Below are 21176 nucleotides of genomic sequence, written 5' to 3' on the forward strand. Positions count from 1 at the left end.
AGGAATGCATAACCACTTCTTTAAAATTAGTAAATAAATATATTTCTCAAGAGACTTTGTTTTACTGCAAGCTTAGAGAAAAGAAACAGTTACAATGAAAAACTTTATCTGTAGAACCATACGGATTGGGTTCCATAAGGATAACAGGTTATTTTAACCACTGTTTAGACCTCTAAAGACAAACAAAATGCAGATTCAAACAAATAAAATAATCATAATAACTGCGCCATAGTGCTTGGGGAATTAAACATATACATTACACCAGTCACTTGGCTACTAGTGTCAAAGCACAAACGTTCTAGGTGACCCTGTGCATTTGCTGAAAATAGTGCCCTCCCCATAAGAGTACCGTTCACCAAAACCGACATTTGTTAATTTCCATTATCAACTAAATAACGTATCACGATCGAGGCATATTTACAGATAGTGCTGATGATAATTTCTCTGTAGAACAAATAAAACCGTCAAAAGGAGTACACACATTCCTGGGATGTGTATGTATCCTTCCGCCACTTTTTGTGGCTTTTCAGACCGTTTAGGTCTATCGGTCAGTGCTGAAGCCCCGCGTGAACTGTGTGTATCACTGAAGATATTGCACTTAATATAATAAAAAAAGAGAAATTACCGGTTTGGATTTTTTGTTGACATCTAAAACATATGGATAGTCTGCGCTCTGGTTTTAAAACGTGCTAAATTGTCTCTATTTACCATAAATTAAATCAGCAGAGCTAGCTGAAGTAACGTTAGCGGGCAGCGTTAGTGGAGACTTGAATAACTGGAGGAGTATCTTTACACGTTGGCTGTCACTAGATCAACTGTCAGCTAACGCGTCAAACAGCATATTCTGCTCTCGCCCGCGGTGTAAAACGTTTTCTCAAACAGCCAGAAAACTCTGCTCAAGCTGTCGTTTATGGGATCACCATGTCCATGAAGCCGCAGGCCGGTGGTAATCGCAAACCCGGCGGAAGCAACAGCGGAGCCGCCGCGGCCTCCGGTACCGGGGGAGCAGGAGGAGGCGTCGGACGCCAGAACGTCGGAAGGTGAGAGCCAAATCTGCAACACGACGGGGGTTTAATTTGGAGGACTGGCGAGCGTGAATCTGCCGGGGGATGCGACATGCCTGCACTTGTGTCGTAGTTTAAAAACGCAGGTTGTGAAGTTGCAGTGGTCTGGATTGAGCGCAAGTAGGCCGATATAGGCCAAGTTCACAGAACAGAGATTCACACGTTAATGGGCACAAAGCCATCGCGATTATAAAAGAACAGCTGATAGCGGACAATATGTTCATGGCTATTTAAGAGGGGCGGGTTGTCTGCTGTGATGAACACGTTAAGGATGAATTACTTGTTTGTGTCTTTTTGCCGGTGAAATATGACTGATGCCCCAGAAGACAGATGCATTTTTATCGTTTCCGACTGTATAATGGGATTGATCAGGTTTCATATTTGAGCAACTTAAAAATAAATGATTTGAGAGACATAAAATGAGAGTATCAGCAGTGATACAATTCGTCGTAGTGTTGTTAGCTAGCTTACTAGCCAACGTTTATTTGCTTACACCGTTACTATCTGTCGCTCTTATCCGCATGACTGTCTAGTTCGTTGATAAATGCAATTGAGAATGGCTGAAAATACAGTCGGGAGCTCCTGAGAGGATAATCACATGATTTCTGCATCGTTTCATCGTTTGCCTTTGACTTGTGTCAGTCCTAACAAAATGCAAAGATATTTATTTATTTATTTATTTTTAATCAGTCTAACGTTTAAGAACTGTCAGCTGATTTTAAACCGTTCTGAGGGCCTGTGAATCGGCATTATGGGAATTCGTCATGCCATATGAGAAGTAGTTTTCCGTGTCACTTGAAATGGTATTAACCCAGCTTCCGTTTTTGGTTTTCTTTGGTTAACTCAGAATTGCGTCTTTTCCGTTCATTTGGGAAACGTTTCACGGCTGGAACTATTTGTCAGTCGCGTGCGTTTCCGATGAGAGGCGGTGCGCGCTCACGTGGGAAAGTCAGACCACTGTATCAACCTTGACGTTTCCGAGAGGTTGCGTGTTTTTAGTCCGTCCTTGCTAGATGACATTCGTGTAAGTGTGTTCCTTTAGAGCATGTTGTGATGCACTAATAATATTGATAGAATTCTTTATGTGCTTTAAACGTACATGTAAATGTATATTGCTACACGCAGCTTGAGAAGCAGAGGCCTTTATTGGCCTGCATGGTGAAAAATGTCATTCAATATCATTGTTTACACGGAACAACAAGAGTATTATGACTTGTAGAAACTGTGGGAATCACTAGTGTGCAGTGAAGCATTACACCGCCTGTAATGCAGCATTTGATTTGTACTTTGGCTGCTGAAAAGGGTCTGTCATTCACAGCTTTTATTCTCTAATTTATCTTAATGGACTTGAAGCACATGATAGTTTGTACCCAGATCATGTGCACTGAACTCATTCTTGTTACACATTAGAGACCTAATTGGTATTTCATCCAACATGTGTGGATGAACACTTTGTAATTTAGGAGCTCTCATTCTCGTATGTTTTAGGTATAATGTCGCCATTGGCTATGAATCGCATCCTTTCAGCGAAATGCAGATTTTTCTTTCCTGTTGTTTGAGAACTTCACAAGCGATCCTTTGCACAATGAAATGCATGAAGCATATGATTTTCTGTCACTCTCTTGTCATTGTAGCTCTTGGTGTATGCCAGTGCATGTGCAATTGACAGTTCCATCGGTAGCACATGAATTATTGTTCCTTTTAAAATGTTTTTTTTTTTTTTTTTTTTAGCTCTGCCAACTATGTATACATCTTATCAAACATTTCCATGTATCAATTTGATTATAAGTGATCTCTTATCAAGCTTATCGGTCGTTCTGTTTCCTCTCTTCCCAGAGGACGCAACAATGCCAAAGGACCCTCCACTGCAGTGAGTATCCTTTCTTTCAGTTTCTCTTATTCGTTCATAATTTCAATTATAAATTGACTCGCTTTTAAAATGTCTCCATTTCAAGCCGACTGAGGAAACACAAAAAAGTCCATTGTTGTACTGAATATCAGCACATTGAACACTGCTCAACCAATTAAACTGAATACAGTATAAACATAAATATTTTCATATAATGCTTTACCACAGACCAAAATAATGTTCTTTCTTTTTTTCAATTATTTTTTAAGGTGGCCCTCAGTGGAGTTTATGCAAACATGAGGATGGTTCATGTTTTAACCTCAGTTGTGGTGAGTCAAAATGCACAAGACTGAAAAAAAAAAGTTTGTTTGTAAATATTACAGCTATTATATTTTTTTCTTTTTATGTTATCATTCTCTTTACCAAAATAAAACCAATACGATTTGTTTTTGTGCTTGTCCACTCAACAGGGTACCAAATGTGAACTTAAAGTTAAAAATGGTCTGATCTATGAAGGAGTTTTTAAGACCTATGGCCCAGAGGTGAGGAGAGGAATTTCTATAACTCTAATCTCAAACATTTAAATCACTGGGCAGCAAAAAAAAAAATACAAATTCACTTTTATTCTACATCTATGCAAATATGACATTCTTCCCTATATGGTTTTGTTCTGTGCATCTGCAGTGTGACATTGTCCTGGATGCTGCACACAGGAAGAGTGTAGAACCTAATGTGAGCCCCCGCCGTGAGGATATTGTGGAGAGCATCATCTTCAAGTCCTCAGATGTTGTGGTAGTTCATTTCAAAGATGTGGACCTCAACTATGCCAAGAAAGGTGAGACCTTTGTTAAAGACATGTTTGTTCTTGCTTCTTTAGTGATTCCTTCACAGGTCCAGTATAGGCTCTGATAAGATGTAGTATAGATGCTGTGTACATAATTCTACACATTTCAAAGTAATGATGCTTTGAGTTGGCATCAACCATCAGAACAGATTTTTCAAGATGCAAAGTCAAGATGTTTTTTATTTCTGAAACTAGAGCCATAGGTTATATTTTACTGCAGATGGGGTGATGTGTATTTAGAGGACTGCAGTGTATGTGTATGTAGAAGACCAATATGATTAGATTGCGGTCAGCAATTAAAAAGCAAACATTTTATTGCACTGTGTATTGTATTAGCCAGTTAGAACAAATGTGCTTGTGGAATTCTTCTTCTATGAGCTCCTGACTATTATACAGTCATTTGGATGAAATGATCCTGTAATGTACCTGTTTCTCATGGTTGACAACAGCTCAGTGGCATTGTACTTATTTGTTTTAGTTTAACGCCTATTATTTTCTTTAAGTTAGTTGTTAGAGTCGAGTTAAAGACTGTCACTAATGAGAGGGTGTGGTGTTTTGCTGTTTGTTTGTTTGTATGCATGAGCCAGATGGGTATTATATTCAATGCAAACATTTACAGTAAATAGGAAGCAACCATATGTCTATATTTAGTTACACTGTGAAACAACCAATCTCAGATTTAATTTTTCTGTGGTGTAAGTTGCAGATCAGATTTTGTTAAATGTGTATAAACATCAGATATTTTTTTTAACGACTTTGGGAGTTTTTGGTTCTTAATCTGATACATATTCAATATCTGGTCATTGTATCCAATTCTCCTTATTTCTCAATTTCATGTTATTAGTGTTTACAGAAATTGAATATTCTGTTATATTTGTAAATGTCTGTCTGCCAAACCCATTTTATTACAGCAAGGAGATCTTTTCTTTCCCTTTTTTAATTTAAACCTTTAAATCAGTGATCCTCAAATCTGGCTGCGAGATCCAGTTTCCTGCAGAGTTTAGTTCCGACTCCAATTAAACACACCTGCCTGTGATTTTCTAATGATCCTGAAGACAATGATTAGCAAACTCACGTGTGTTTGATTAGGGTTAGAGCTAAACTTCGCAGGAAAGTGGATCTCGCGAGCCAGATTTGAGGATCACTGCTTTAAATGAATACGTACACAAGTCAGTACACCGTTGAATTCATCATAACATCTTGCTGCCTCATACAGGGTTTCCCCATGTCCCTAAATTCTTCTGATTTTAGTGCCATTAAAATGTCTTAAATGTGTTTTTCTGTTAAGCATTACACTTTGAGAAGAATTCTTAAATGAAGAAAAAAAAAAAAAAGACAGTTCAGCGTACAGTTGTTACTTTTGTTCATGTGACATTTTGCATGCTTGACCAGACGTGAGTGAGCAGTATGGTGTGTTTGATTAACATTTTCTGTGAAATACGATATGTTGAAATTGTGTGAAGTTGATCTGTATGTGTGTAGGGGTGTTCAATTATGTAGTATGTCACTCTGCCAAAAAAAAAAACAAGAACATGGCTTGAGAGTATATATTTTTACTGTGTGATGTAAGCAATACTAAGCCCAAAATGAGCAATACTATATGCCCCAAAATTCAATATACATAGCCATTTTTATCCCCATAAGTTTTTGTTATATTTTTATCATATGATGTGTGTCTAATATTACACAAGCAAGAGTGCTTTTCCAAATATCAGCAGGATTGCAAATGTATTACTGATTTTATATAACAATAAACATTTTAAGTTAAAGGGATAGTTCACCAAAAAAAAGAAAATCCTGTCATTAATTACTCACCTCATGTTCCAAACCTGTAAGACAGGTTCATCTTCGGAACACAAATTAAGATATTTTTGATGGAATCTGAGAGCTCTCTGACCCTCCATCCACGTGGCAATTTTTTTATTTTTTATTTTGAGCACAAAAAGTATAAAATTACGGTTGAACCTCTGATGTCACATGGGTTATTTTACAGATGTCTTTCCTAATTATCTGGACCTTGATTGTGTAAGGACACTTGCTGTCTATGGGAGGGTCAGAGAGCTCATGGGATGCATCAGAAATGCATTTGTGTTCTGAATTAGAATTGAGGTCTAACGGGTTTGGAATGACATGAAGGTGAGTAATTAATGACAAAATGTTCATTTTAGGATGAACTAACCCTTTAAAAAATATTTGTTATTGTAATAATCTGCATTTTAATTGCATCAGTTTAATTTGATTACCCATTCATAAAAACAATCACTTGCTTCATGTTGAATAAATTGGCCAAACAAAAGCTGAGTGAGTGAATGACTCACTCAACCCACTCATTAAGACAGTAACTTGCCGCCACCTACATCTACCTACATTTCTATGATTAAAAATGCATTCAGTGTGAATGCTTGCAAATAACACTCAGCAAAATATCGTCTAATTATTATTTCTGAAAATACTTGTATTTATTTTCCCTGTAGTTCACCCTTGGTGTATGGTGTTTCTTTTTATTTATTTAGATCTTTAAAAAAGCCCTACATTTGACTTAAAAATGTGTAGGAGCCCAGTGCAAGTTTTTTGATACATAGAATAACAGCTTAACCAAAACCATAAACATAATCTGTGATGTGCATCTAAATGTGGTCATTGTTATGCAATCAGACTGTGAGCTTTTTCAGTGTCAGTGCAGACCATGAAAAACATCATTATGGACAGTGTCTGCTGTAGTCCTGCAATTGTTTTCATTACTCTTTAATAAGATGTTATTTGATAAAAGTTTGAAGTGTGGTGTTAGGAGAGGGGATGACATTTTGATGGATCAAAGCCATTTCAAACCACTCATCATGAAATGTTTAGAATGCTACTATGTAAGGATTGCAAAACACACTTAGGACTTTTTATCATTTTGTTGAAAAATGCATTTGTTAAAAGTGGCTTTTTTATAAATGACATTTGCAACTTGCATTAAATGTGAAATATTGAGATATGTTATATCCACTGCCCCTTCCATACAATCCAACCCTGTCAGCCTGTCTCTATCACTGTAGGTGCAAAAAATGCATTAGTTGAACCTGGTAAATGACTTTATCAAAATGACCCTTTTTTTATTCTCTCTCTTTCCTCTTAAATGGGTGTAGTCTCATCAGATGCAGGTAATGAAACTCCTCTTCTTTTACCAGCGTGTTTTTTTTTTAATGCAAAATCTTTTCAGTTGCTTGCGGCATTCTTTGAGTAGGTGAATAGTGCATGACTTGCAGGCCTTTTGACACAGAGATGCTTTTGTTATTGTAACACTGATGCAGACTTTAAATCAGAGGATGTTGTTTTTTCATTATCCTCACAAAAGCAGCACATGGTATGAGCTTCTTAAGTGCTCTTTGTGTTCTCCATAGATTAGCCAGCTATATGAATGTTTGATATGACTACATTAATGCTATTTCTCTAAGAAAGATCTTTTTAAGGTAGAGTCTCATAATCGCCCCTTTTTGTACCTACAAAAAAAAAAAAAAAAAAAAAAAAACATTTCAGATTTCAATTAGAGGCAGCTTTTATAGAAGGTTTGTGTTGTACAGTACTTCACCTCAGGAATTGTTCAATGTTAAGACTTTCATTTTTTTGCACCTGGGAATACAGGGTGTTTACAGAAATTGCACAGATACAAGAATGATCAGCTAGTTCCTATAAAGATGAAATGGCATTTGCCATCATCATACCAAAAGCCAAACAAGCAACACACAAGTGTCAAACCCACTCAAAGCTGGCTGCAAGTAGCTGCTGTAACATTTTGATTGTCATTACATAATTATCCTGATAATGTTATATTAGATTCAGTTTCATATATAGCTTAATCTGAAATAAATACTGGTGGGAGATCATAATTCTGCAGGTTGTGATTTAATTTGGATTTGTTTGCATGTTTTTCTCCTTTTCTTTATAAATCTGATTTAATGAAAACAACATGAACTGTTAAATAACAGTTTAATATCAATAATGCAAATCATGCTGCCATAAACTCTTGTCTAGTGCTCTCGAACGATCAATCACAATCCAAAATAAGTTTTTGCTTTCATACTGTGTATACTGTTTATATAGAAATACATACACGTACAGTTTATATTTGTAAAATATTTCCATATATTTATATTAACATATTTTATATTATATATAAATATTCTCAAATATAATATTTTTCTTGAAAAAATACATGATGCATGTATAACATATACACATGTATTTATGTATGCATAATAAATATACTCTGTACACGCATGCAAACAAAAATATTTTGGATGTGATGAATCATTTGACAGCACTACTCTTATCTACTTGCCGTTGTTTTTCATACAGCATTTGAAAAATCAGTAAAATGAATTGAGTTCTTTTCATTTATCAATTCTTCAAAACTAATGATTGAAAAATGCATGGCGGTATGCCAGTTTAACAAACCCACATGTATTGATTCTTTCCTAATTCTTTTTAATACTGTGTTTCCTCTTGAGTTCTATGTGACCCTTAACCTCTGATATACTCTGTAGAAGGTCATGTTCTCAGTAATCTCACTTTCCAATTAGTGTTTTTGTTAAATTTTATTTTGTAGTGTTAAGGTGCAGTAGCATTAGTAAGATTCAGTGAAATTTTGCAGGCAAAAAGGTCTATTGTCAATTGTTAGTACTAAGCAATGTTTGAAGCACAGCGATCACAGATGTTACTTGCAAACCAAGCATGGGGAAGCCATAGGAAAGTCTTTTGCCCTCATGCGTAATTCTGAATTGTGTGGATTCCTATTAAAATGAATGGGTTTTGCCTATGAAAATTCAGAAAATGTGACTGCACCTTTGGTTTAAGCTTCAGGATTTAAAAAACTGTTCAAAATGGCTTTAAAGGGAACAGTGTTTTCTATCTGCTTTGAGAGAGGAATCACTAATTTGTTTTAGTTTTTTGGTCATTGTACAAGAGCTTAATTCTTTGATGAAAAAACAAACAGGATGTCAGAAACACAAAATACAGCTCCAACTTTTTTTCTGAAAACATGGCCTTTAAAATGTGTTTGTAATGCAGTGAGCTCAGAATGGAGATTGCTGTCTTATGACTAAATGTGAGATCCTTGCCCCTGCACCACCATTTGTGTCCATTTAGAAATCATCACCCATTTTCCATTTCATTGTTTCCCATATCATAAATTTGTTTTCATTTCCGTTTTATGTTCCTTCCATAAGCATATCTGTATGCTTTTGCATCACCGTGATACAAGTGATATGAATCCTGTTGTTTGTCTTGTGTGTTGGTGTGCGGTGAAGACAACTTCACAGACAGTGCAGTAAGTGCCCGTCTGAATGGAGAGCACAAAGAGAAGGATCTGGAACCCTGGGATGGAGGGGAGCAGCACATCTTGGGCAGCATGGAATCTCTTGACACTGATCTGGTGAGACAACAGTCCACAAATCATGCTTGATTTATAATGTTGGATTATTTTAGAAGTATCATAAGCATTAACAATGTTAAGATGATTAAAGCTGCTACAAGAGGTATGAGGTAAAACAGTCATCACATTTTTGAAACTGTCTCTCCCTCAGTCAAATGGCTGGGATCCTGATGAGATGTTTAAATACAATGAGGAGACATACGGTGTGAAGTCCACCTATGACAGCAGCTTGTCCTCATACACGTAAGTCCTCAAATTTGTGCTCTAAATCACATTTGCTGAGTATGTCCAATTGTATAAATCCTAAATCCTATGTGTTGTCTCTAAAGCTGTCTTTTTTTCTTTTTGTTTCTAGGGTTCCTTTGGAGCGAGACAATTCTGAGGAGTTCCTCAAGCGGGAGGCTCGTGCATCCCAGCTGGCGGAGGAGATCGAAGCCAGTGCCACCTATAAGGCCCGCGTGGCTCTGGAAAACGACGACCGCTCTGAAGAAGAGAAATACACTGCTGTGGTTCGTGGAGAGAGGGAGCTTCACAGCCTCAACAGGTAAAGGCGATTTTATCGCTGATTTAAAATGTTACTTAAATGTGAGTTTGGTAAGCGGTTTCTGAGTTGTCTGTATTTCCTCGTTCAAGTAGATAGGAGTCGGCCTGCATGCCTAAAATAGCTGCTTGGAGGCATGTATACTTTGATTCATTTAATCACTTTAATTAACTTCACAGGCTATACTTGGATTAAAATATATTTACATATCCCTTAAGAATAAAAAAACGTGCTGGTTTTAAATGGCAGCTTGTTGCATGTTATTTCATCTGCCCAAATTTTGCGCAACAGTTATATTTCCTTCCTTGGTCTGGATCAACGCAGTCAATAGCAACAAATGTCTGCAAATTTTTGTTCTGCAATGTTTTGCAGACAAAGTTGAGTCATTTCAATAGGAAACCACACAAACACACACGCAAAAGGTAAAAATGTTCCCCCATGTTGATCAACAGAAGGCTGCTTAGTTTGAAAGTGACTAATTGACAATAGAAAAATGACCTTTGCTAATGTGATTGTGCCGTCACAACATTTTTCAGTTTGAAGAGTATTGCGCAATCAGTTTAATTTCTATGCTGAGTTTTCCTCTTACTTCTGTTTACTTCAACAGGGAGAACAAATACATTCCCCCTAGTCAGAGGAACAGAGAACCAGGGATGTCATGGGGAGCTGGTCGTCAGAACTCACCCAGAATGGTGCAGTGCAGCCCTGGGCCACCCCCACCCAGATCTGGACCTCATGACTACAACGCAATGGATCAGCGCGTGGTCAATGGAGGTATAAGATGAACTCTTTCTTTGTACCTTAACTTATTTTGGGTCATGTTGGGTATCCAAAACAACTAGTGACTAGTGTTGTGGTACCTTTATTACACCATCAAGTTTAATGATGTACAAACATTATGTTTGGGTATGCAGTTTTAAGGCCTTGAAATATTATCTGCAGTGGTTACCAGAACAGCTAGACAAGCAATGTAAAGAAAGTTTTTGGTAGATGTCTGAAAGTTTTCCCTGGTGTCACTTTATTTGAATCACTTCTTATCAGTCCATGAAACAGACCTCAAAATTTCCACTTAAAATACTAGAGAGAGAAAAAGAATAGAGAATCTATTCTCTTGGCTCATGTTATCTATTCATCTATTCATCTATTGTTCTCTCCTTCACTAACAATCGATCTACCAAGTCATCTCTCTGGCTTTCAGTCCTTTCATGATAAAAGGATTTGGGCAAGGGAGTACTGCAGGCCAACACTGCTGCTGTTCCAAGAGAATCTGATTGATCTTTCCAAATGTTCTCTCTTTGAAATCCTGTTTCCCTGTGTCTTATGTTTCACTGCCTTAGAATTAACCAAAGAAATCTCATCATGTGATTTGTTGCATTTCGTCCTGTTCTTTGGAGTCTTCTCATTCCTTAAACTAATTTCTTCCAAATACTCTTCCATTACCTCTCTCTGGACCTTTTCTCCTTACTAGTGTCAGTGTTCTTATCTAAACTGCTCATTCTATAATGCCTTTAAACTTTTCTGTTTTCCTATTCAATTTACATACTCATTTGTTTCACTCTCTTGCTCAAATGTAGTTTTTCTTTTCTCTCATTTCGACTCATTTCATCTCTATCAGGTGCACACCCTTGGCCCTCACGCTGCCCATCTCCCTCCTCTCGCCCTCCATCCCGTTACCAGTCAGGCCCCACCAACTCTCTCCCGCCCCGGGTGGCCACGCCCACCCGGCCTCCTTCCAGACCCCCATCCAGGCCCTCTCGGCCCCTGTCTCACCCCTCTGCTCATGGCTCTACAGGGCCCCTGTCCATCATGCCCAAACGCCTGTCCTCAGAAGGTATCAGAAATTCCAGACCGAGCAGCCATTTTGTTTTGGCACCACTGCTCAGGTTCAGGTTTTGCAATCCAAATGCCTGAATTAAGGCTGCCACTAACTGCTGTGGGACTTTACTGGTGTTTAATAAAATGACTCACTCCTCTTCTCATTCCATTTTCTATTGCTATCCCTGTTTTTATGCATGATTGAAGTGAATTTGAGGCACGCTTCACTCACTCATTTTCTGCGGTGTGTGTGTGTGTAAGCATTGTGTTTTGGCCAAGGGGACACCACTTGCAATGCACAAGTGTTTCTTTCCATGTCTGACATTGGCTTGACATTATGTTCTCATACATCAAATGAGAAACTGTCACAGCTTCTTTAGTTCAAATGTATTTCAGGTAGACTGATTAGAATTAACATTCTTATCCATTAACATTTCATGAATACAGAGAAAGGCACATGACATGCTGAGGAAAAAGTGTGCCAACTATTTTTTTTTATTAATTTGTGGCTAAAGTGTACTATTTTTTTGCTTCATTGTTCTAAATGTGGCCGCGTTGTACTAATTAATTCTCTCATGTTAATTTAGTTAAAGCATGGCCGCATTTTGCTAATTAGTTTCCTAGTTTTAATTTGGTTAAATCATGGCCACTTTGTATTAATTAGTTTCTTTGTTTTAGTTAAATTGTGACCAAGCTGTATTAATTTGTTCCCTTGTTTTAGTTCAATCATGGCACCAATTTACAATGTTTTCCCCCTGCCTTAAAACAAGGCAATACACAAACATGACCACAATTTAACTTAAAACAAAGGAATTAATTAGTAGAAAAGCCACAATTAATAAAATGTGAGAACAAAGTCTTATGGTCGCATCATTTTTCTTCTGCATGTGATGTTTGGTGCTCCGTACATCACAGTTACTGAAGTGAATGACTTGTTTAAATTCAGTTAAAACATTTACACTTTCTGGTATGTGTCATAGTGAGTCCAAGATGTATTTAAACCACAAACTGCTGTTATACATAGTTATGAGTGTGTTTTTTCTAGTCTGCCCCTCCCCCAGTTTTTGCTTCATATTTGGTATTTTGACTGTCACATACACAGCAACTGTGGCTACACACTACACATTGGTGAGAGATGCCCTAAAGGGGTTGTGTTTCTTCCTTTAAAGCTCACTCATCCCTGGGTTTGTGAATGCAGGTCCTCCAAGAATGTCTCCGAAGTCACAGCGCACTCCTAGACCTCATAGAGTGGCCTCTTGTCGGGGCGGTGATTATATGTCCCAGGGTGCATCGGTGGATGTTTCGGCTCCCCCTCCTACTCGCAACAGTCCTTCTGGGGGAACCTGGTCATCTGTTGTCAGCGGTGGTATGTCTAGATTATAAAACGATACCCAGATTTCACTTTCATTCGGACTGACTTGCTGACTAATTTTTTCCACTTCCTCTTTAGCACACAGACCTCGATCACCTCGACAAAATAGCATTGGTGGAGGTGCTCCAAGCCCCTCCTGCTTGTCTTCCCCTCAGGCTGGTACAGTGCCAGTAGACTCTGTGACAGCTTCCACAGCAGCGACGTCACCCACAGCAGCCAATCCGGCTACCAACCTGGAAGCATCTACAATTGAAGAGGGTAAGGACGTCCCTTACACAATATGTGCCATTTTAAGGCCTGTTTGATAGTGTGTTATTAATTTCCCTGTACCAGATCTCACAACAGACCTGTTTTTTTGTCAATTATTTTTTCATTTAATAGCCAAAGAATCAAGAGTACTAGAGATGAGACAGAATTCTCCCAATGCCAACAAGGAGAATGTGAAACCTATCGAAGCTTCTGCAAGCATCGCCCGATCCGTCGGAAAGGGTGTGTACCTGTGGAGATGTGATGTATAACCAGCCGTTTTTTTATCTGAATTTTGGAGCTTTTGCTAAAGCTGTTTTTTGCCCCGTGCGATTTTGCTGTGTTGATAAAAAAAAAAAAAAGCAAGAAAGAAGAAATCGTCAGTTCTAAGAATTAATTTGCAGAATTGCTGACACTGTAAATATAAATAGAGCAGGAAATGACTTTTTCAGTTCAGCATACACAAACTGCCGTACATATACAGCATATGCATAAAAGTAGGGCTGATACAATATCTGATTTTTATTCTTTGAATTCCCAATCATTTATCCTGTAGCTATAGAAGTTTGAAATAAACTTGTTGTCTCTTTTTTTTTTCCAATTATTACACTCAAAGTAAAAGTTTAGGGAGGGAAGAGACTAAACAAAATCATACAGAAAAGAACTGATTGTTGATAGTAATTTGCTTGTCTAACTCTGGAGTGTCTTGCTTGTGTCATTTCTCCAACATTATTTTGTGTGACAGTAGCAGTGTAGCTAATGTGTGCTGGATTAGTTTAAGCATAATATCAGATTTATTTATTTATTTTTTTTTTTAAATATCACGTTTATCAGCTCTATGATATGATATTTCGTAACCACTGCATCAAAACTGAAAAATCAAATGAAAATATGTGCCGGTAATTTGTTTTTAATAAATGTGCTTTTTTTTTTTATCTTCCTAGGACCTCCAAGCATGGCTCTGGACCAGAGGAAACAAATAGATAATTTAAAGAAATTCAGTGTAGAGTTTAGGGTAAGTTTTATTTTTCTCCCATTATGTCTGTTTCGTAACTGTTATTCCATTTATTGAAGCCCTTCATTATTTGTAGTTGCAGTCTTGCTCAAATCCAGATGCAGTTTTTGAGCCTATGATGGCCAAGACTCCACGGGACCTCGTAGAAAAGCCAAAGGATCAAGCAGCTGAGAAGAGCACAGTAGATTCAACAGGACCTAAAGTCCCCATGGAGTCCGCCATTAGTGAAGAAACCTCCACTTCTGTGAGCGGCGGCCCAACAGGAAGTAAATCTGGTACCCCTTCTCTTTCTCCTTCCTCTGCTGTACCTGAGCAGAAACGAGGGCCTGATGTGATGTCTCAGGGCTTTCAAACCTCCTCGTCTCTGGCCAATGCTGCTGCAAAAGACCAGGATGAGAAGGAGGAGAAGAATGACCCTGTAGCAGAGTGAGTCAGATGAAGAAAATGGAAAAGCTCTAGTATTTAAATTAATAAGTACGATAAATTAATAAAGTTGCTTAAAAGAGTCTTTCTCAGTAAAATGAAATAACCATATTGTATTGTCAGGAATGTTCAGGAATATTCTTGTCACATTGTGAATAGAACAACATTGATTTATTGTTTATGCACATTTTAGGAGTGTTCGAAAATCTACTCTCAATCCCAATGCCAAGGAGTTCAACCCAAGGATATTTTGTTCCCCTGTAAGTAAATTGGTGGTTCATTTTGAGACAATTTTTAAACTGAAATCAAAATTCTTCCCAAAAATTAAAATGTTTTTTTTTTTTTTTCCTGAGACCAAATATGTTGTATCTTGAAGGGATAGTTCACCCAAAAGTAAAAATTGTCATTTTCTCACCCTCAAGTTAATCCAAACCTGTGTGTATTTCTTTCTTCTGTTTGAACATAGAAGATATTTTGAATAATGTGGGCAACAAAACTGTTGCTGGTCCCCCACTGGTAGTATTTTTATTTCCATACTATTGAAGTCAATGGAGACCAGCCAGTATTTGGTAAACTTTTTCAGAATATCATGTTCAACAGAAGAAAGAATTTCACACAGGTTTAGAGGTTGAGAAAAATACAGTTTTCACTTTTGGGGGAACTATCCCTTTAAGGTACAGTTGTTTTGTTTTTACATTGGGTTTTCTGGAAGAGGGCAAACAAGTATAGGATAGAAATGTATGTGTTTATGTATTTATCTTCCTTTTATTTTATTTGAACTCTTTCCTCAGCCTAAACCAGCAACAACCCCCACTCAAACCCGGCCCCAGGGTCAGCCGAGCCCTTCCATAGTAGTGCAGCAGCCCCCTGCCGTCTATGGCCAGACCATGTTCCAGATGTACCCTCTGACGCCTGTCAGTCCTGGCGTTCAGGTGAGCTCCATTAAATGAAACTTTCTGTTCGTGTAATCTCATTCGTTCTGTGCATGGAAGCCCACATCTACCCAAAACATTTCTTCTTATTTTCATTCATGTGCCAAGATGCTTGATGTCCTGATTGCACTCATACTTCAGCCATCCCTCCTCCATGTTCATTTGTCAGCTGCGTTTCATCGGCATGTATATCCGACACATGATTGCTTTTGTTCAGTGAGAAGGGCCAGTAGAGGCCTGTTCATGCTTAGTCTGGTTTAAACAAAATGGCACAAATTCTGAATAGTGTAAAAAAACAAAAACAAAAAAACAACAACTCATAGGTGAGCACTAGCTTGTTGTGCAAAAATGTGGACTTAGTGTGAATACCTTGAAAAAATAAAAATAATTTGACTGGTAGCATGCTACTGAACTTTGGAAGGAATTCATGGTTTGTCATCAGCCTGAGAAGTTACACCTCACTGATGTTTGATATTGTATTTGATCATTTACGTTGTACTGACCAAAATAAAAGCTTTACTGTTAAGTATTGTGGTGAAGAGTGGAAAGATGCATTTCAGCAATTGCTAAACTCAAGAGCGACAATTAGTCTTTTTTTCACTTCTACAGCATCATTTAAAAAGCTTTTGTTTCATCTTTAATCACTCGCACATTTTCTAGAAAATGCATCTTATACTTAAAAAAAGCAAATGATTATTACACTAAAGACTCGTTCTTTTTGTTTCTTTTTTCTCTTTCCTGTCTCTCCATTAGAAAAGCATTATCTGGAAGGTTTGTGCAATTCTAAGCTTCTTTTTTTCTACTGAAAACATGTATGAGTTTTTTTTATCTGCATTACTGACCAGCAGTTGTTGGTTTATCCATTTCTTACTGCAGCTGATCAGTTTTATTATGATTATATTTTAATACTGTTGTCAGTAAACTAGTTTTTATATGGTTTCCTTTTCAACTAAAATTTGTCAGTACTTTTTTTTTTTATTAGTCATCAATATTTGTTTTAATATTTGTACTTTTTATGTTGTTACAAATATTGAAGCTTTGTTTGCGTGAACAATTGACCAGAAAAGGGAAAAAAAAATTCTGTGGCTTTGTTTCAGTCATAAGCATTAAATGTGTGTGTTCAGAAGCAGAGGACAGAAGTTTGTTGGCACATGTTAAAATTAATGTCTTTTAAGAAACAGAACATGGGGTTGAAAATGTTAATCCACAAACATATCTTTTTTCCATTAGCACTATGGGCTAAAAGAGAAAGTGCTACAAGTCCAGTACAGTGGTAATCAACAGAATAAAATACACAGTAGTTTTAAGATGCATTCAGAAAATGTTCTTCAAGTCTGTGAAAAACTCTGAATATAGATGTAGTTCTGCATCTCAAGTTCTGCTCCTCATCCTTTAGCCTCCAGCCATGTACCATGTTCAGGTTCCTCACATGACCATGAGCCAGACCAAGCCCTACAGACCAGGTAAAGGTGAGAATGCTTCGCTCTCGGAGTGCATGTTTTTTGTTTTAATTATTATTTTTTTAATAGAGCTGCTTAAGGCTTTTTTTTTTTTCTCTCTCTCGTCATGAGCTTTTTCACTGTGAGGGAGTTAGGCTATTTGTTTTTGTGTATTGATTTTGTATAATATTTGCAGGGCTGTGCAGTTAAGAAATAAGATCTGTGCTTGTTCTCTCAAACAACACCATGCCCATTTCATTCTTTCCTCTTTTGCTGGATATGAATGCAGTACCAAACATGCCACAGCAGAGACCGGACCAGCATCACCCACCTGGCACGTCTACAATGATGCATCCAGCTACAGCTGCTGGGCCGCCCATCGTGGCACCGAGCCCAGCCTACTCCACCCAATACTTCACTTGTAGCCCCCAGCAGTTTGCTAGCCAACCTCTGGTACAACAGATGCCCCACTACCAGTCACAGGTACAGTGACTTTAGAGGTTTCATTTCTAATGAAAAATTACTAAATAAAAAATTCCAGGTGTCCAAATGCACTTTACTCCCTACTTTAAAGTGGACAGAATCAGTAAGACATGTCTTAATTCATAGTATAAAACAGTAGGCAAGTACTTCGCGAATGACTTAATACTTCTGTTAAAAATCTGAAAAGCACATTCAGTGGACATTTTTTACTGTACCATGAGGAAAAGGAGTCCACAGGATAGGAATTGTGAATGGCAGTGAAGCGACACAGCTGATGCCATTAGATCACATGACAAAGCCAACATGATAGATGAAGTATGCCTGGATAAAAAAAAAAAAGTACATTGTAATTTTTTTCCACAGTCATGAAGTTTGTAGTCAAGCAGTACCTACTCAGACAGTAAATAGTTTTGGACAAAACCTGAGCATTTATAAATGTGGTGCCTGACAATCCTCTGTTTGTGAACATGATAATTATATTCTTAGAACAGTGTTGAAATGCTGAAAAGATACCAATATCAACAAATGACAGCTGGAACTTTTTATAAGATCCATTTGGGAATCTTTGATTCTTTTGCAAATAACGTTGTTGTGGCTTTTTTTCACCATAAGCCATTCATAAAAAAATTGATCATGTGGGTTTAATGTATTTAGTCCATTCTGCAACAACAACAACAAAACAACCTGTCTTCAAAGAAAAAGTGTTTTGGACAGATATTATTTATAAATGAAGTATTTCACTCCTCTGGTTAAGTCATTAATATACTCTTGTGTTCCTGTGTTTCAGGCCCAGCATGTGTTCAGTCCAATGATCCAGAGCGGTGCGAGGATGATCACCCCTCCTGGCCATGCTCAGCCCAGCCTGGTTTCCTCCTCCACCACTCAGTATGGTGAGCAGACGCACACTATGTATGGTAAGAACTCCTATACTTTGGCAGCCCATTTAACCTCTTTACCATCATACAGTGCATCTGTGCTAATATTACAATTACTTTTTTCAGCTTCTGAGTAGCTCAATGCTTCAGCAGTTAATGATGGTCTTTGTAATGATTCACACATTAATGTGAAATAGCACCTAATTTTCAGTTGTTTCTTCTGTTGCATTTTCTTATTACATTTTAATTGTAGTTATATTTATATATATATATATATATAATTTAATATCTATGCATTTAAATTTCAGTTACAAAACTCATTCTAAAAAAAATAGAGCAGAGTATGTCATATTTATTTTTATTTGGTAACTCATATTCATTGGATTTATCTCGAGTGTTTGCCTGTTTCTGTGTTTCAGTGTCACCTACCCCCATTCCTCAGCAGTTTCCCCACCCAGGCTCTACTTTTCACCCTCATCCGCAGCACCCTCAGCCCTCTGCCACCCCGACAGGACAACCGCAGCAGGGTACTCAGCATGGAGGCAGCCACCCGGCCCCCAGCCCCGTTCAGCATCCTCAGCACCAAGCGGCAGCCCAAGCCATCCATCTGGGAAACCCACCACAGCAGCAGATGTACTCAGCCCTGGCACCCACCCCGCCCTCCATGACCCCCGGCCCCAACCCTCAGTCTCCTCAAGGCAGTTACCCCTCCGCTCAGCAGGCTGTCTACATCCACCCCCAACAGATGCAGCATGGGTATAACCCTAACCATATGGCTCATGTGCAGCAGGTTAGTGTTAACGAGTTAGACACCAGGATTATAGAAATGCTAAGAAATACTTACAAATATTCAATCACTTTGTCTCTAAAGGCCCACATGCAGTCCGGGATGGTGCCTCCCCATCATGGCACTCCTTCCCACCCCCCCACGATGATGTTGATGGCCACACAGGCTCCTGCTGGCCCCCAGCCTGGTGCTCTCAACCCCATCCCTGTGTCCTCAGCCACACACTACTCCTACACTCTCACCCCTGGTAAGGGCCTGTCTCAGATCCACTCAACACAAATCAGAATCAGAAAGAGATTTATTACCAAGTATGCTTACACACACAAGGAATTAGTGTGAATTTCTGTGACTGAGGAGCTTCCGATGAACGGAGACAACAGCAACGCACAGATAGTAAAATAAAAATACAGATAAGATGCATATATCTGTGAATATAGTATGCAAATATACAGAGTGGCCAAAATTATTAGAACACTAATATTTTCACCAGCTAAAAATGGTTTTAAGTCAGTTATTTCTATCTTTTGCTGTAGTGTGTGAGTAGTAAATATCTGTTTACATTTCCAAACATTCATTTTGCCATTAATCAAAATAATCCAGTGAGATTTGAGATTTTTGTCTAACAGCAGACAGTGCTCCACACAGAGATCTGATCTGATCATCATCAGTCCGTCTGAATAACATGAAGAAACAGAACAAACTGAGATGGACTCAATCCAGAAGAACTGTGGCAACGTCTCAAAGATGCTTCAAGAGACCTGCAAAGCTCCAGTACTGTTAAACGTTTTAGGCACTTGTGTGTAGAAATGCTGTAAAATGAGGATCCTGTCAAAAATAATGTCATAAATAGATTTCCTTTATTAATTAGCTTCCATTAACTAAATTAAATCAACATTTGGTGTGACCATCCTTTGCGTTTAGAGCAGCTTTTGCCCTCGGTGCACTTGTGCAAAGCTTTTTAGGTAGGTTTCTTGAAGCATCTTGGAGACGTTGCCACAGTTCCTTTGGGTTTGAATTGGTAGTTGTTCCCTGTATCGCACATATTCCTCTGTTTGGGAATAAGGTGAATCCTCCCACTTGAGTTTAATGCATTTTAACAAGTGATTCTTAGAGACTTGAGATTACTTCCATGTAATCTCAAAACTTTTTACTGTCTTCTTTTGTATGAAAACAGTTATTGGCCAGTTCTGTTTTGCCTGTAATGTTTGTTCCATACCAAGTTATAAGGAGGTTATAATCTAAATCTTTGTGTTTTTGTTCAGTGCAAGGTCACCATCCGCAGCAGCTGTAGAGGATGAAGATCAGAGAACAGCAGTCGATTTGAGTGGCTCCTGATCTTCACAGAGCCATCTGGCCCCACGTACCACTTACTGGCCAACGAAACTTTACCTGTCTCTAAACTCCCCTTAATGGCCACGACGAGAACCTCGATCATGCTGCTCTACTGCTACCCACCACCAGTGATTAAGAAACGCTACAGGCAAAGATGTGGTGAACTCTGGCTTTTTAAAAAGAACAAAAGAAAGACGAGAGTTTTAACGAGGAATCATTTTTCATGTCTCAGTGACACTAGAACTCTTACAGTGGGTCCTAACAATAACAGAACAGCCCAGATGAGTGAGAGAACTGTGCATAAATAATGGGAACATTTCGTCTGCACCTTCTAAGTTAAAGATAATTCTTCCGTACATTGACAGTATTAACATTACTGTTAAATGCTGCTGCTATAGCTGTGCTCAAGACCTTGGGGTAAATCAACACCCACAAAGTGAAATGGTTCTAACTAAACTAAACACAAGACACTTCCATTAATGAAGATGTTCGGCAAAAAAAAGCAGATAAATTATTTATTAATTTAATCTGATGGCAAAACCCCATTAGACTTCACCGTTATAAAACTGTTAAGTTAAAATAACTTTTACTTTGTAGATAATATAAATGACTTTAAAAAAAATGAAAAACATTAAAAAAAAGTTGTAAAAACTTGAATGGTCTTGAATGTGTTTTTTTTTCAGTCATTTTGTTTATTCACTTGACAACAAAGACGACACTACTTTAGTTTTAAATGTTGATTT

General features: G+C 38.0%; 1 protein-coding gene across 11 annotated transcripts; it reads left to right on the forward strand.

Moving 5' to 3' along the window:
- Nucleotides 1-518: 518 nt before the first annotated feature.
- Nucleotides 519-21090, forward strand: LOC127958429 (ataxin-2). Of its 11 annotated transcripts, none has more exons than XM_052557288.1 (25): nt 519-1040; nt 2901-2934; nt 3183-3242; nt 3384-3455; nt 3598-3748; nt 6889-6903; nt 9049-9173; nt 9325-9416; nt 9529-9717; nt 10322-10488; nt 11330-11545; nt 12728-12895; nt 12980-13159; nt 13283-13390; nt 14092-14162; nt 14239-14588; nt 14779-14845; nt 15377-15517; nt 16271-16288; nt 16914-16980; nt 17246-17439; nt 18227-18353; nt 18734-19104; nt 19186-19348; nt 20364-21090. In XM_052557288.1, exons 1-25 carry the CDS (start codon nt 922-924, stop codon nt 20390-20392), a joined length of 3294 nt encoding a protein of 1097 aa, XP_052413248.1. In that variant the 5' UTR covers nt 519-921; the 3' UTR covers nt 20393-21090. The 11 variants fall into 11 exon arrangements, with proteins under 11 accessions (XP_052413248.1, XP_052413249.1, XP_052413247.1 ...); XM_052557287.1 differs by having other exon boundaries at nt 520-1040; nt 16914-16986; XM_052557293.1 differs by lacking the exon at nt 519-1040 and adding an exon at nt 1952-2088 and having other exon boundaries at nt 16914-16986.
- Nucleotides 21091-21176: the final 86 nt, after the last annotated feature.

The sequence above is a fragment of the Carassius gibelio genome, chromosome B5, assembly GCF_023724105.1.
Source record: "Carassius gibelio isolate Cgi1373 ecotype wild population from Czech Republic chromosome B5, carGib1.2-hapl.c, whole genome shotgun sequence".
NCBI lineage: Eukaryota > Metazoa > Chordata > Actinopteri > Cypriniformes > Cyprinidae > Carassius > Carassius gibelio.

Bases quoted from the DNA above. Each gene is read 5' to 3' on its own strand.
- LOC127958429 (XM_052557287.1), top strand. From the start codon at position 922: ATGTCCATGAAGCCGCAGGCCGGTGGTAATCGCAAACCCGGCGGAAGC. The intron at 1,041-2,900 runs GTGAGAGCCAAA...CTCTCTTCCCAG, and splicing joins GGACGCCAGAACGTCGGAAG to AGGACGCAACAATGCCAAAG. The intron at 18,354-18,733 runs GTAAGAACTCCT...TCTGTGTTTCAG, and splicing joins GCAGACGCACACTATGTATG to TGTCACCTACCCCCATTCCT.